Source organism: Anser anser, assembly GCF_964211835.1.
Source record: "Anser anser genome assembly, chromosome: 14".
NCBI classification, from domain to species: domain Eukaryota; kingdom Metazoa; phylum Chordata; class Aves; order Anseriformes; family Anatidae; genus Anser; species Anser anser.
Window position 1 is genome coordinate 18,842,043 of NC_139735.1, and position 14,173 is coordinate 18,856,215.

General features: G+C 34.5%; 1 protein-coding gene across 14 annotated transcripts in view; it reads left to right on the forward strand.

Annotated features, from left to right (window-relative positions):
• GABRB2 (gamma-aminobutyric acid type A receptor subunit beta2) overlaps positions 1-14,173 on the forward strand; it is a 163,571-nt gene that overhangs the window by 136,353 nt on the left and 13,045 nt on the right. For all 14 annotated transcript variants that reach the window (XM_083798084.1, XM_083798086.1, XM_083798085.1 and 11 more), the window contains one exon: positions 334-578. In XM_083798084.1, the coding sequence (XP_083654210.1) occupies positions 334-578 (245 nt within the window). The remainder of the gene's footprint in view (positions 1-333; positions 579-14,173) is intronic.

A 14,173-nucleotide genomic window follows, 5' to 3' on the forward strand; every position in this document is an offset into this window, starting at 1 on the left:
CAAGATACAATGACTCTAGGCTGGTAATTTATAACTGAGACTGTTAGAGAAGATTGTGGTTTAGCTGGTTAAAAGCATGCTTGGTGAATACAACTAATGTTTCTTTCTTTGATAACAACTAGTTATGTGCATAATTTTCTTTGCTGTGCAAAAAAAATTAAAGACAAGATAAGGAAGGAATATGAACAGAAGTTACTTGTTTGCAGAAAAAAAAAGCATCTAGAAGCACCTAGATTTTTTTCAGCACTATAATTTGAATATTACGAACTAAAATGTTAGAAAATTAAAAATGAATTCCATCAGACTTCTCTCTTTTTTTTTTTTTTTGTTCAGGAATCACAACTGTACTCACAATGACAACAATTAACACCCATCTTCGAGAGACTCTTCCCAAAATTCCATATGTGAAAGCCATTGACATGTATCTCATGGGATGTTTTGTCTTCGTTTTCATGGCTCTGCTGGAGTATGCTTTGGTCAACTACATCTTCTTTGGCAGGGGACCTCAGCGTCAAAAGAAAGCAGCAGAAAAAGCTGCCAGTGCCAACAATGAGAAGTTGCGAATGGATGTCAATAAGGTAACTTTCAATTAGCTGACTTTCACTTCTGCCAGATAGAGCTTTAAAATGTTATTTCTGATACAAAATGAATGCAGCAGGATTATTATGATTTTGCCTTAGCTTTCTGTAGAGCAGCATACGTAGCCACTTCATCAATGAATGCTGCCCTCTAGCCTGGAAAGTGGAATGATTTTTTTTTTCTAAGGCATGCACTCAGATAAACTTTACTGTGAGTTGTTTTCTCAGTGGGGTTGTAGACTTAAATATGTCTAATCTGTTTGCAAAGGAACAAATCCAAAATGATGGCTATATTTGATATTCTAGTACGAGCTGTATGGAACATTGGAAATAAAAATTAAATTTAACCTACTTCAATAAATCTTTCAAGTGACCTAGATAAGAACTGTTTGTTACAGAAGTGTTTAAAGCTTGGAAAGTTTGCATATTTTCAACGTATAATGGCCCAGAATGTTGTTGACTAAATGAGAATCTGCACTTAATTCTGAATCTGGAAATGGTCCCCTGGGGAGGGAGAATTGAGGCAGAAAAGACATTTGCTAAGATGTACACTTTTGGAAAAAGTATCCATTATGCTTAATGAAAATGGAGCACTTATCATAAAGCACTTGTCATTTTTCACTGTGACCATTTTGGATGAGTTTCACACAGTGGCAAATCTGGGCTGAATGCTAAAATGTACTCAGTGTGAAATGTATAAACTTTCACACACATGCAAAATTAGAAAGTTAAATAAAGTTATATTCTCTCTCCTTTTTTTTTTTTTTCTTTTGGTATGGAAAGCTTCTTTTATTCGTAATTCAACATGATACTCCAAGGGAGGTAAAAAAAAAAAATCAGAAATCTAAATCAGAAAGAAAAAGAAAAAAAAAAAAAAACAATTTCTGAGTGGAAACATAAGTTTCATACAGCTCTAGTGGTGGAATTTCTCGTGTTTGTTCAGAATTTCTGTGCTGTCATAGACTGCCCGTGGACAGAGGATGGAACTGCAAAAATTCACATATCTATAATATTAAACAGTTACAGTTTCAAAGCCTATGGTGTATATAGTTTTATAGTATTTTAAGATGCAGGATTACATTTTCATGGCTGAGATCTCACGCATTCATTAATTTTTTATTTTTTTTTAATTTGAGAGAAACATGTTTTAATGAATAAGGGCAAATGCATAATGAAGAAGTTAGTTTTGATGGTATGATACCGTAGATCAGCTCATGCTCATTTTACTGCTGCAATGTTCATGATGACTATTTAAATCCAAAATAAATTCTCTTTCTATTGGCTATTTTTCAGTAATGTATAAAATAATAAAATTTCATTTTATTTATAACCTTTTATTTCATTTTTCAACTTCATTTTTTAATAATCAGGTTCCCTTTAAACAATCAAAGCCATTAACTAAGAAACCATGTAGATAATTTTCTGTCTCTATCTGCATCAACCTAAGGCCTTTTCTGTGGAAATTTAAGATTCTTAGGTATCAGCATGTCTCCCAAGCCCCTGTACTATTTTGCTTGTGATATTCTGTATATACTTATTCATACAATAGATCTATTAGCCATATAATAGAATATCAAAGTCTGTTGGCAAATCGCTAATCACGAACTAGAATTTGAAAGCACTAACTAGTCCTTTTGAATGTCTGTTGCAGAAATTCATCAGCTCACAGCATTAACATGGAGTACACTGGGGAAAAATTTACAGTATTTTACATTTTTGAAATTGAGCCTTCAGCTTAATATACCAGGCCAGTGGGGTTCATAATCTGTGGCAGTTCTGCTCTGGGATCCCAATCACACCTTGACCTGATGATCAGGTTTGCAATCCCTTAAGCAACAGACCTAGAACCAAATAGGAGGGGAGAAAAGAATAGTGATCAGAGAACTTTGTCCTGCTGCGCATAGACAGCTTTGGGGAGGAGGAGAGGAGTTTACAGTTGCTCTTTCTTTCTGACCATCAACAAGAAAAAAGATTTGTATTTAATGGACCTGATTATTTTCTGAAAGGGGGCCAGATATTGTATAATATTTTATTATATTGTGTAATATTTTCATGCACAAGAACCAGAAGTGTGTCTTAACGAGCCTTAATGAGCACTCTGTGTCTAATTAGGATCCAACATTGAAGGACTCATTTTATGAAGTACGAGTATTCTTTTGTGATATTACTAGATTCCTCAAATATCAGTACATGGAATATTATGAAATTACTCTTGTGTCTTTGGATACAACGTGAGGAAAAAATTAATAGCAGTAGCAATAATCCTCGAAATGATGAGGATGAACACTTCTATACAGCTCTGTTACTGCATATAGACATTGTAAACAAGGCAGGTGAATAGTTATTGGAACTGATGCTTGCAGTGCAGCATCTTTGTTTATACAGTATACATCAGCAAATCTATAATAAATTTCTTCATCTTCTAACAACAATTCTTGTAACAGCATCTTAGAAGTTGTCTGAACAGCAAAAGCTGGTCATAAGAGAAGTGCCCATTAGTTCTTCCATCCACAAATACTTGCAAAATCATGGGCACCAGTTAATACTTATGCCCTTTATGCTGTTAAATTCTCTGGTATAGAGAGGTTCTAGAGCAGGTAAAGGCACTGATAGCTTCTCATTTTTTGTTCAGTGTTATTCAGAAGATACCACAGAGCCTACAAACTAGTACAGGAGAAAAACAGAAGCTGCTCTTCCATGTCTGAGGTATCGGCTAAATCCCAAGTAATCCCTTGGAGATTTGGTGACTCAGAAAGAGAATGCCATATTTTTTCTATTTGAGCACACACCATCAGGCTGGCTTCAGAGCTTCCCCTGGGCTATTCCAGATGGAACTGTAGCCAAATATTTCTTTAAATTTAAGATTGAATTCATGTCATATGCCAAATGTGGTGAGTTTGGTTTTGTGGGTTTCTTTTGGTGGTGTTTTTTGGTTTAGTCTTTTTTGTTTGTTTGTTTTTGGTTGGATGTGGGTTTATTGTTGTTGTTTTGAATTCTCATGTAACAGAAGATTGTGAATTTGTATAGTCTCTTACTTTCAAAGATTGTTGGCTCTGATTGGGGTATGGAGAGGAAAAGAAGGGATTAGAGCTGTATCTTGGTTTTCTTCTTGCATTCTAAAATGTGAATAATAAAATCTTGGATAAATTCAAAGGACGTAAAGTCGAGGAAGACTCATGCTCATTACCAGCAGATATGCTATCACAGACTCATTAAATCTCACATGCTCAATTTTCTTTGCCGTGATTTCAGGTTGAAATGGCTGTGTGTATAATCATTCCACTCTTGAAACTTCTCAAGCTGCTTTCAGCAGTTTATTCCTTTAGTCTAACTCTCATCATCTTTTGCCTTTGTCAAGGCTAATTGTTCTCTCTGTAAACAGTCATATTGTTCCTTACAGGGAAATTATCTTACATTGCCTTTCTTCTTACTCTAGAGATCCTTCCATTGTTGGAGATGGCATTCCTCCTCACATCTCTTTTCCAAGCATGTCCTCATGTCTTCCCTTTCTTCAAATGCCTTTATTATCTCTATAGTCTCTGATCTAGGAATCTTTTCTGTTCTGAAGGGCATAATACTGCAAACACATGTGGAAGGGTGGATAAACAGGGAGTGTGGCATTTCTGCTGTTGAAGATACAATATGTGTTGTGAACTATGGTGTATATATGCTCTAACCCATTAACTACTTTATTTTATTCTGTGATACTTTATTCACAAATTTTATTCTGTGGACTTTTCTATTTTTGATAGGAATGTTGACAGGAGCCTGTATTCTTTTGATCCTCTGTAGGCACATTTTGTGCCAACTTTTCTTTAGGCTTAGTGCACTAATCTGGTTCGTTCTCTTGTTCTCTTGTCGTTCTTCCCCATGATTAACATATATATATATATATTTATATGTTTATATAAAGGGGGGGGCGGGGCAGATTATAACCTCTGGCTTCATAAATGTAATTCAGCTGACTATTCCTGTGGGCAACTGTGCACACACCTGTGTCTTATTTTATCCTCAGTTTTTAAGATCATGTGTCAAAGGCATCAGTGAAATCCATAACCTCCATCTGTTAAACAAGTAACTGTGATACAGCCCTCCTAGTTTTCTCCTTTATGAAGCCTGATATCGTCTTCAAGATGATTAGCCTAGCCAGGATCTCAGTGTAGACATGGTACAACAGCCATTTTAATATAACTAATTTCTTTTCTTGTAGTTCAAACAGTTAACTTCTTGGTGCGCTCTCTCAGTACTGATTTATTCCCCAGAAATTTCTTCAGGTAGCCAATAGCCAAAGTGTTTTTCATTAATTTTGGTATTCTCTCTTGCATTGTTGGATCCACTAATTTTAGCTTGGTTGTTTCCATCCCAGAATTGTGGTTTGAATGGGCTTGGTGATTACAGTGATGTGTCCATTGCATCTTCTCTTCTTTGTGTTGCATGAGATTTAGTTTGACTGCCTCTCAGGTTTCCAGTATATTTTCCTGTGTTACTAAATTCCCATTCAACCTGCTACTTATTGTTATGTCTTTTGGATTCATTGCTGTTTTCTCCACAGTTGCTCATTTAATTCAGATTACTAAATATATTAGCTTCTCTGGAGGTGTAAGGAAGGTGAAAATGTTTTTCAATATCAGTGATATCTGTATATTTCTTATTCTAGATAGATCAGAAAACATTCACAACAGCTATCTATTAATTTAATGGAAACCAGAACTGTCATCGTAAAGAACATGTTAAACATACTGGGCTGAATGAAAGGCTGATTTATGGCCTCTTCCTCTGTAAAGAAGCACTTCTTGTGTCTTACCAGCTGTACATTTGACAAGGGGTGATTACAATGGAAAAGCAGCTGTATGCCATCCTCTTCCAAAACAAAAGACTGGAAGAGTGTCAGGCAGCAGAGAGATGGTGCTGGCTGTGAGTATTGGTATCAGTTCCTTCATCAAGGCTCTTGTTAAAAGAAAGGCTACAGATCCATCTCTGCATGGAACACCTTGTCAGTCTTTTTTTGGACATCAGTGTGTCTTCCTTACTAGATATTAGCTAGAAACAGGACAGAGTACTTGAATTTTTTTTTGTTTGGTTGGTTGGTTGGTTGTTTGGTTGGTTTCTTTTTTTTTTTTCTTAATCCAGATATATAACCTAGTAGATGTGTTACCATAAGATGATTAGGTGCATTTTGCCTTTCATTTCTAGTCCTATGCTTATCATTTCTTTAAGTGTGTTATTCAGGCTGTGTTTAAATTATTTCAAAATTATATTTATTCTGTATAGTTAAGTCAGCTATGTTTAGAAAAATTAAGTGGCTATTGTAAATTAACATGTCTTACATAAAATTTATTCATTACATTGATTCAAAGTAATTTGATTTGCCACTTCACAGAAGTGTTTTGCATAATGTAAATAGATCACAATGTTTACACTATAGTAATAATTGGAGCCTTGAAGTTACCAACCTAGCTTGAAGCAAAGAGAAGCTGTAAGTGTACAGGCTATATACCTGAAGTACGTGATGACATAAGTCACATAAATAAAACTCTACCTCTGATGTTGCAAACACACTATTGTTTTTGTGAGCTTTAATAAAGCAATTTCCCTCTGGAAAAAAAAAAGGGGGGGGGGGAGTATGTCAGTATATTGTGCAACACTTCATTAAACTGTTCATATTTTTTTCAGCATTTTTTAAATAAATGTCACTGACATAAAATCATAGAATTATAGATTTTGATATTGCTAGCCTCTACAAGTTTAGATAAGGTGTTGAGGTGTTTGTATGCTTGGGTTTTTTTCTGGACACAAATACTTTTTTAAGAATATACTGCATGTATTTTTAAAACAATGAGTAATTCTTTACTCGGTAGTCTGTTACGTAAGGTATTCGAAGTCAGCGTGCCTGAGAGTTGCAGTGTGTTGCTGTTAACACAGTGCCAAGTCACGACCAACAGAAATTGTCAGACTAATGACCTTTTTCTATAAGAAATTCGGGTAGCATGTAGAGAACATGGAACTTAAGTATGATAATGAGATTAAACAGAATATTAATAGATTTGAATCACAATAGAAATGTTCTCTAGAAGAATGAATGTGGGGCTTAGGCAGCTAAGAAGACTTAAGCAAATATAGGTATCTTGGCAATTCATTGCCCTCCTGACCCACTGTTTTTATATCCAAATTAGCACACAGTTGCTAAAGGAGATGGCAAGAACAAAGCAAATAAAAGCCTAACCTGCCCCTCAGCTGCACTTAACAAGGTAACTTTCTTTCCCTTCATGTTGCGTCAGCTGCTAATTGAGTTTTTCCCTACACCTCTTTGACCAAGGAAGAGTTAGACCAAGTTTAAGCAGAAAACTTAGATCTTAGATCTTTCATTTTCAGAGGACTCCACTGCATTACCAGAGTTTAAGACAAACAAGAGTATGCAATTACCCGTTTTGTAAGTGATCACACCTAATTCTTACACCTATGGAACTGGGCATGTTGGGAGTAGATGGTTTCTGGCCATTGTATGGTCTAGGACATGCATCCTTCTTCTCCAGGTGCCCATTATTAGATTGACTGGCTTGGTATGGGCTGTTCTAACACAAAGACTGAACACTGCTTCATTGTGCCTGCAGTGCCATCCATTACAGTAGCATGCTTTGAAATGGCATAGAGTGAGCTCAGGTACTGCTGTGCCACCTTAGCTTTTCTCTCATGACATCATGACAGCTTTCTAGCTTTCTTTACCAATGAATAAATGGAAGAGTCTGTGCTTTTTTTTTTTTGCTTTTTTTTACTGCCATATCCATAAGTATGTCTTTTTTTAAAAAAAAGTGGTAGAATTAGAGGAAGGAGTGCGTTAATGTCAGCCAATGAGAATCCATGGATATATACATGTGCGCCTTTACAGGCCAACTTGTGATAGCTTTTGGCACACTGCAAATGCACAAGGTCACTCTCCTCAGTTTTCAGACTGTGGTGTAAAGATGCATTAACAGAGCCACAAGCCTGAGATAATATATCCTGCTCCAAAGCAACGCTCATTAGCTTAGCCTTGGCTAATGCTTTTATTTCCACTCTGATTTAGTGCTGGCATCCCTCCATCCTTTTCAGTTCATGGCACTATTTGTTCATTTCTATCTGAAAAAATCATGTAAATGCACTTCTGGTGAGGAGGAAGAACTATTGCAAAGGTACCTTAAAAGAATTGTTGTTTATTACATACAACTATGCCTTATACCAAAAGCAGGAGAGATGCTTCTAGTCTATATGAGAAGGGAGATAATACTGTAAAAGCTTTTAGGAAAAAAAAAAAAAAAGAAGAGGAATTTTAAGATCCCTATGTGCCACATAGGGATCTTAAATCATTAACTCACTTAATGAACTCTGTGTGATATTAAAACACTGTAGCAACATAAAGCTCTTAAAATTTCAGTTTAAAATCTTACATCCTCACTGCTCTGTATCACTTGAGTTAGTTCTGCCATTGTCCAGATCTTCCTTTCTCTCCAAGGAGAGTTTTTCTTTTGTTTGAAGTACACATAAAACTGCATGAGGACTGATTCTTGAGCCAGGGACAGAGGATATTCCTTACACAGAAGTTTATTGAATGACATGGAGCAAAAGTAGGCAGGGATTATAGAAGCTCAGCCTTTCTCCTCAATTGACATTCTTGTGTTATCAATGAATAACTGCAAACAAAACAACCAGCAATGCAGAGTGCTCAGCCAGCCTCTGCACGTGCTGTTGAAACAGGGGGTAAATAGGAGTAAAATTTGAGGCAGTTCCAATTTTAGCCTGCATCACTTTGCAGAAGCAGTCAGAAGGTGATTTATTTCCATGAACTGTAGTGATATTCAACATGACATCTGAATAAAGGTCAAGTCGACTGCATGAGGGTTTCTTTCTGCAGCTGCACTCCTTTGAATGCCACGTTTAATTAATATAAGAACAGTGCCTGTACAATCCATTTGTTGAAAGCACATTATTCCCTTTGCTTTTGTAGCACATCTACAAACCTGCCATCCACCAGTGACCCTGAATTAAATACACTTTTGGTTGAGAAAAAAAAAAGAAAAAAAAAGAATCCATTAATACAATTTATATTATTATTTCAGATTGCAGGCGAAAAAGAGCATTGCTTCGCAAAAACAAACAAGCAAAAAAAAAGATATATAGTGAAGTAGAAGAAATGTACTAAGCTACAATCTATAAGAGATGTCTGGCTAGTTAATCTGAGGAATTGGTTTCCCAAAGCAGATCAGTTCTGAAGAGTTTCACAAGGTTTAATTGAATGGCCATGAGTCAGCCAATTCCTATTTAAAAAATAATAATAATCATCATAACTCATTATAAAGATTGTACTAAATGCTGTGTGCTAGGGGATGTTACCTGGTTGTGTTAACGAATCTTGAGATCACTGGATCGTGTGTACACTAAGTGGTAAAAATATTACTGTAATGTAGGAGGTGTCTGTCAAACCCTGCTACCTTTGCTTTATTTATAGTGACTGGAATGATCATTTCTTTAGTTTCTTTTATCAAATAACAATATGTTGTTGTCTAATTTAGGGGAAATCAATTTCAGGCAATCTAAAATTCATATCAGAATTGTTCAGAACTAGTTCAGAATCCTGAACTAGTAAGAAAGACAGATATTTCAAATTCCTCTTCTGTAATTTTTGCCCATTTGTAGTCAATCTGTAACTATTAATTATGATGCATCACTTTTTATTATCATAGTTTACACTTTAAGGTGTATGATCAACTAGACTGAAGCAATTTTTTCAACAATGTTAAAAAATGTATGCATTTGTGGTAGAACACATCTTAAAGATTTTTTTCCCAATATTTCAAAACACGTCTTCCTCAAAAACAGTGTGGTTTTTTTTTTTTTCAACAGTGGAAATGTTCTAATTCCTTTGGGGAGAAACCATGCAGTCACCCTGCCACAAAGACACTGCATGCCTTACATGAAGATCAAGATAGAGCAAGGTTAATGAGCAGAATAGCCCATACAACCTAGAAATAACATACTGAACAGTAGTCACAGCAAAATATTACTCAAGTATTATATGAACGGGGCATCCATACAGACCTGTGCAAATTATTATATTTCCTTATAAATATTATTTTTAAAGGGTGCTAGGGAGTGTATTGCATATGTGTATGTTAAATTTGAAAAACAGTAATTCTGGGCTACGAAGACCTACAGTTTTCTGTAAATTCAATCTGCTACTCATTCATTGGGTACTAGCTGCTTTCTCAGAATCCTGCATATGGAGAAAGATAGACACCATGTATTATTTTCTTTATCTACCTTAGGAAAAGGTTTAGGAGACTGGTAGGATTGTGCCTAAAGTTAATATATATATATATGTATGTATATATACAAATGTGTATATATATGTATATATCTTTCTTACTCTTTAGATACTAGGTTTAAAAATCGCTCTGTAATGATGTGAGACACTAAAACATAGAAGTGTGTGTATATATAGAGAGAGAGTTTATTATTTTTTTCCCTATGTCTCCATTGCTCTTTTTAGAGGTGTGAGAGACTGAAATTTAGTTTTCTTCCCCACCCAAAAAAATTAAGTCTTCTCCCTGAACTTAAAGTATCTTACAGAAAGCCTTGCTTAACTGTTCTTGCTTTTATCCTCAAAATGAACTCAACTTTCTGTTAATTTAGCTGTCAGAAATTTAACACTTTGGGGCTGGCCTGAGGGACGTAACAGTAAAGGTCACACAGCCTAAAGTAGCATGATTATTTTGGGCTAATGTTTTCTGGCTTTTTTTTTTTTTTTTTTACTATTTATTTGACTATTCAAAGGTTTCTGCAGGTAACTTTAAAAGAAAGTCTTTTGAAACAGAAGATTTTTGCTTACTTTCTGCTAGATGGAATTCTAGGGTTTTATGCTTCAAAAAGGTATAGTAATTTGGGATAGGAAAAGTTTCTTTACATAAGTTTCAATTGTTACATGAGGGTTTACTAAAATACATGATAATATATCTGGAAGAGAAGATCCAAAAGCCAGTTCCATATAGTTATCATTAGAAGAGGGTTTCTTGCGGGGGGAGGATTCTTCAACTTGTATTTCTTCTTCCTTTTCGTATGCCTGTGTATGAGGCATATACAATCATTTGCAACCTAAAAATACATCTAGATTTGGTCTCCACACATTATTGGGGGTGGGGGGGAAGGAAAAAAGTCATTTTTTCTTCACTTTAAATATTTGCTGAAATTTTCCTACTATTCAAATATGTATATTTTGTATGTGTATATATATTACTATAAAACTATAATATTTTTAAGTAATAAAACTCAAGACGATTTTAATATATAAGCACAAAAGAACACTAAAATGACAGGAAGAAGACTATAATTCATTTTGTTTGTTTTCTCTAGGATTAATTCATACACAAAAACAAATTAAGTACAATACACAATTTGCAAAGGTGCATAATATTGCTATATAATTCTCATGATACACAATATTGGTATATAGTGGATACACAGAAATTTACTTAGAAACAAATCTGAAATGACTAAACATTTCTTGTCAACAAAGTTTTTTTCATTCTTGTCACTCATTTCTAAATGAGTGACAAAATGTTAGATTCTCCCCAAAACATTAGACTATCAGCATGCAAGTGAATCATGCAGGAATATTCTAATTCTGTCAACAAATTCAGATTTTCAGATTATTTTAAGTACTGTTCTTTTTAATATTGTCAGAACCAGTCCTCTGAGCCTTGCAAAATGTATAGCTGTAAACTGGCAGTTTCAGGCTTCTAAATCAGCCCTGAACATGATCATAAGTACATTTCTAGATATTTAATTTGAAAATATAGTGTCAAAAGTCGGAAATTCATCTTCATTTTCCCCACACTGAAAGTTTGACATTGATTTTTTCCATAAAAAAATCTCAGTAATTTCCTGAGTCAAATTCACCACAATTGAATTTCTCTCTAGTGTTTTATCTGACATTTGTCACTGCTCCTGAAATCTTTCCTTGTACGCCTTTGACCATGTTACTTTTTGGGCTGAGCCCAGGCATTATGGTGGTGTTCTTCTACAAAATCACAAGCCTAAGTCTGTAGCCAAATGGATGGAAGTTTCAGGCGGATGAAACTGGTAGACTGCCATACAGCCCACCCACCTTTATGACAAATGCATGATGTGTAGTGCTTTCCGTGTTGTATTTGACTTTAAGCAAGAAAAATAGCATCTATGGATTTTATAAAAGTCTGTTCTAGAAAAGCTACTTTATCAACCTTATTTTTACTGTCTAGTTCATATATCAGAACCATAATTATATTCAAATTATACCTTGGAAATTTTGCTAGTTGTAATGATAATCAAATGTTTCATGTATTTTTCATCTTTCATGAAGCTTTTCTACATATATAGAAGCAATTTTACTGGGTTTCTGTAGTAGATTTCTGGTGGTAGCTATATCTGTTAAAGTATATTTTGCAAGACAGCATAATAGGAAACTTGGTTTATGGGCATAGAGGAAATTGATGAAATTTTTATCTTCTAAGTTCTTCTAATAGAAACTACTAAAGAAAGAAAATGCTTGAATGCTCTTGCTGGTGTGTTTTTCATTTATAGGATCTCCAAGAGAGTTAAATGCATACATGTAACTTTGGTGACACTTTAACAAGCAATATATATTGTTAGAGAAGTATTAATAAGAATGAGAGCTGCCTAATACCTCGTTTCTTGGTGAAATGGTATGACTGTCATTAATCAGTACCCCAGGAGATTTCTATTCTAAATATCCTACCTTTGCTTCCTTCTTAACGTATCAGTATTAAAAATAATGTGGTTGAAAATTGAAGCTGAAATTTCAAAAATTCCAGTTCTATTTAAGTCACTTTCTTTATGTTTATTTCTGGTTCAAGATTGATTTTCTTCCAGTTTAGTGTTTATTGAGTTTGCCTTGTAGAAATACATGCTCTCAAGTGGTTCAGAGAGATTCATTTTTCATTTTTTCAACTTTTATCCTAGAGATTTTTTTACACTTTACTGTAGAAGAGTTGTGGTGTTTTTTTTTGTTGTTGTTGTTTTGTTTTGTTTTGTGTGTGTATGGAAGGGTTTAATTTTTAAAATGCAGTCACTTACTCAAGACATTGATCTGAATGATTGTTTTGCAGTCTCAAGGACAAAAAAAGAAATCTGTACCTGAAGCTTCCAGAAGAGAGGGCAACTACCTTTAAATATCATCAATACAAACTTTATTGAAATGAAAAAAACTTACCAGCTAGAATTCATCTTAACTAATATTTATCTCCACCACTGTAACATATTCTTGTAGACTAATATAAAACAGTGCATATACACAGAAGGAAACAGTTTGTGGCTTTGGATTAAAAGTGACAGTCTTATTCACAGGTCAGGAAATCACTTGAAAGCATGAGTAACCTAAGTATGTGTTTAAGTCCCATTAAATTAATGTATCCACTTAAAGAAAGTCACAAGCTCCGTTCCTGATTTACATGCTTTTTTACTATTTATGGTATACTATATTTTCTATACTGGAATGGAAATTTTATGTGCAAGATCAAGACCTTAAGTAATTTATTCCTTCCACTTTATATTAGAGATTGCATTGTACTGAATTATCTTGGTCAAAGGTGAGATGGAAGAAGATGCATTTCTGTAGATTACAGTGTACTTTACATTTTTCTTTCTTGGTTGGCTAAGGTGCTTTAGCCCACTTTATTCAAGGAAAAGAAAAAAAAAAAGCAGAACAGGGATGGTTTTTTTGTAATATTTCACAAGATGTTGGTGTAAGCTTCAGGCCTCAGGACAGAAATAGGGGCCATTTTCCTGTTTCTCCCTATCTTCCCCCTGATTTTGCCTATTTAGCTTGCTGGATTTTGGTTCAGAATGTTAGATTCCATGCAGTAGTTTGCACAAGTTCCTATTTCATGATTTTTATTCTAGTGTCAAGTCAAAGATAGTTCACCCTATTTAATTTTATTTAAGCATTTATTCTAGAATGTCTTAAGTATGGAATCTTGTATGTAAGTAATGGATGCCAAAAGAATGCATATGTTTTCAACCATTACTCCAGAGTTCTACAATACTTAACGACTAATTCAGCGATGTGTTACTAATGATAATGATCAAGAAATCACATATGTTGGGGGGTAAAACTAGATGCTTAGAAGTTGAATTACAAGGCATTAGAAAAGTGTTTAAAGCTCTGTGTCCAGATCTCACATTTTTTTTCGGAGTTTTTTTCTTTATTTCTTATTGGCTTGCTTTTTTTTTTTCCTTACATTTTTAGGCTTTGAGAAGCTCAAGAGCCAAAAAAAAAAAAATCACAACTGAATTTGGAGAGTTTGTCTGGATTTTCTGATCTGAAATGAAATGAAGTAATCCAAAATTATAAGTCAATCTATTTTTACTGTCCTCTAACTGCATACTTTACAGCCTGGCTCATGCCTTAGGTGTATAACACAAACTGAGTCAACGTATGCTAATGTGGTTTCATAAACAGTTACTACAATGTTGGCAATAATTTTCATCTTATACAGACAATAGAAATACAGTGTTAGTTACGTTCTTAGGGGCATTGTTTCACATATAGATGTTTTAAAATATTA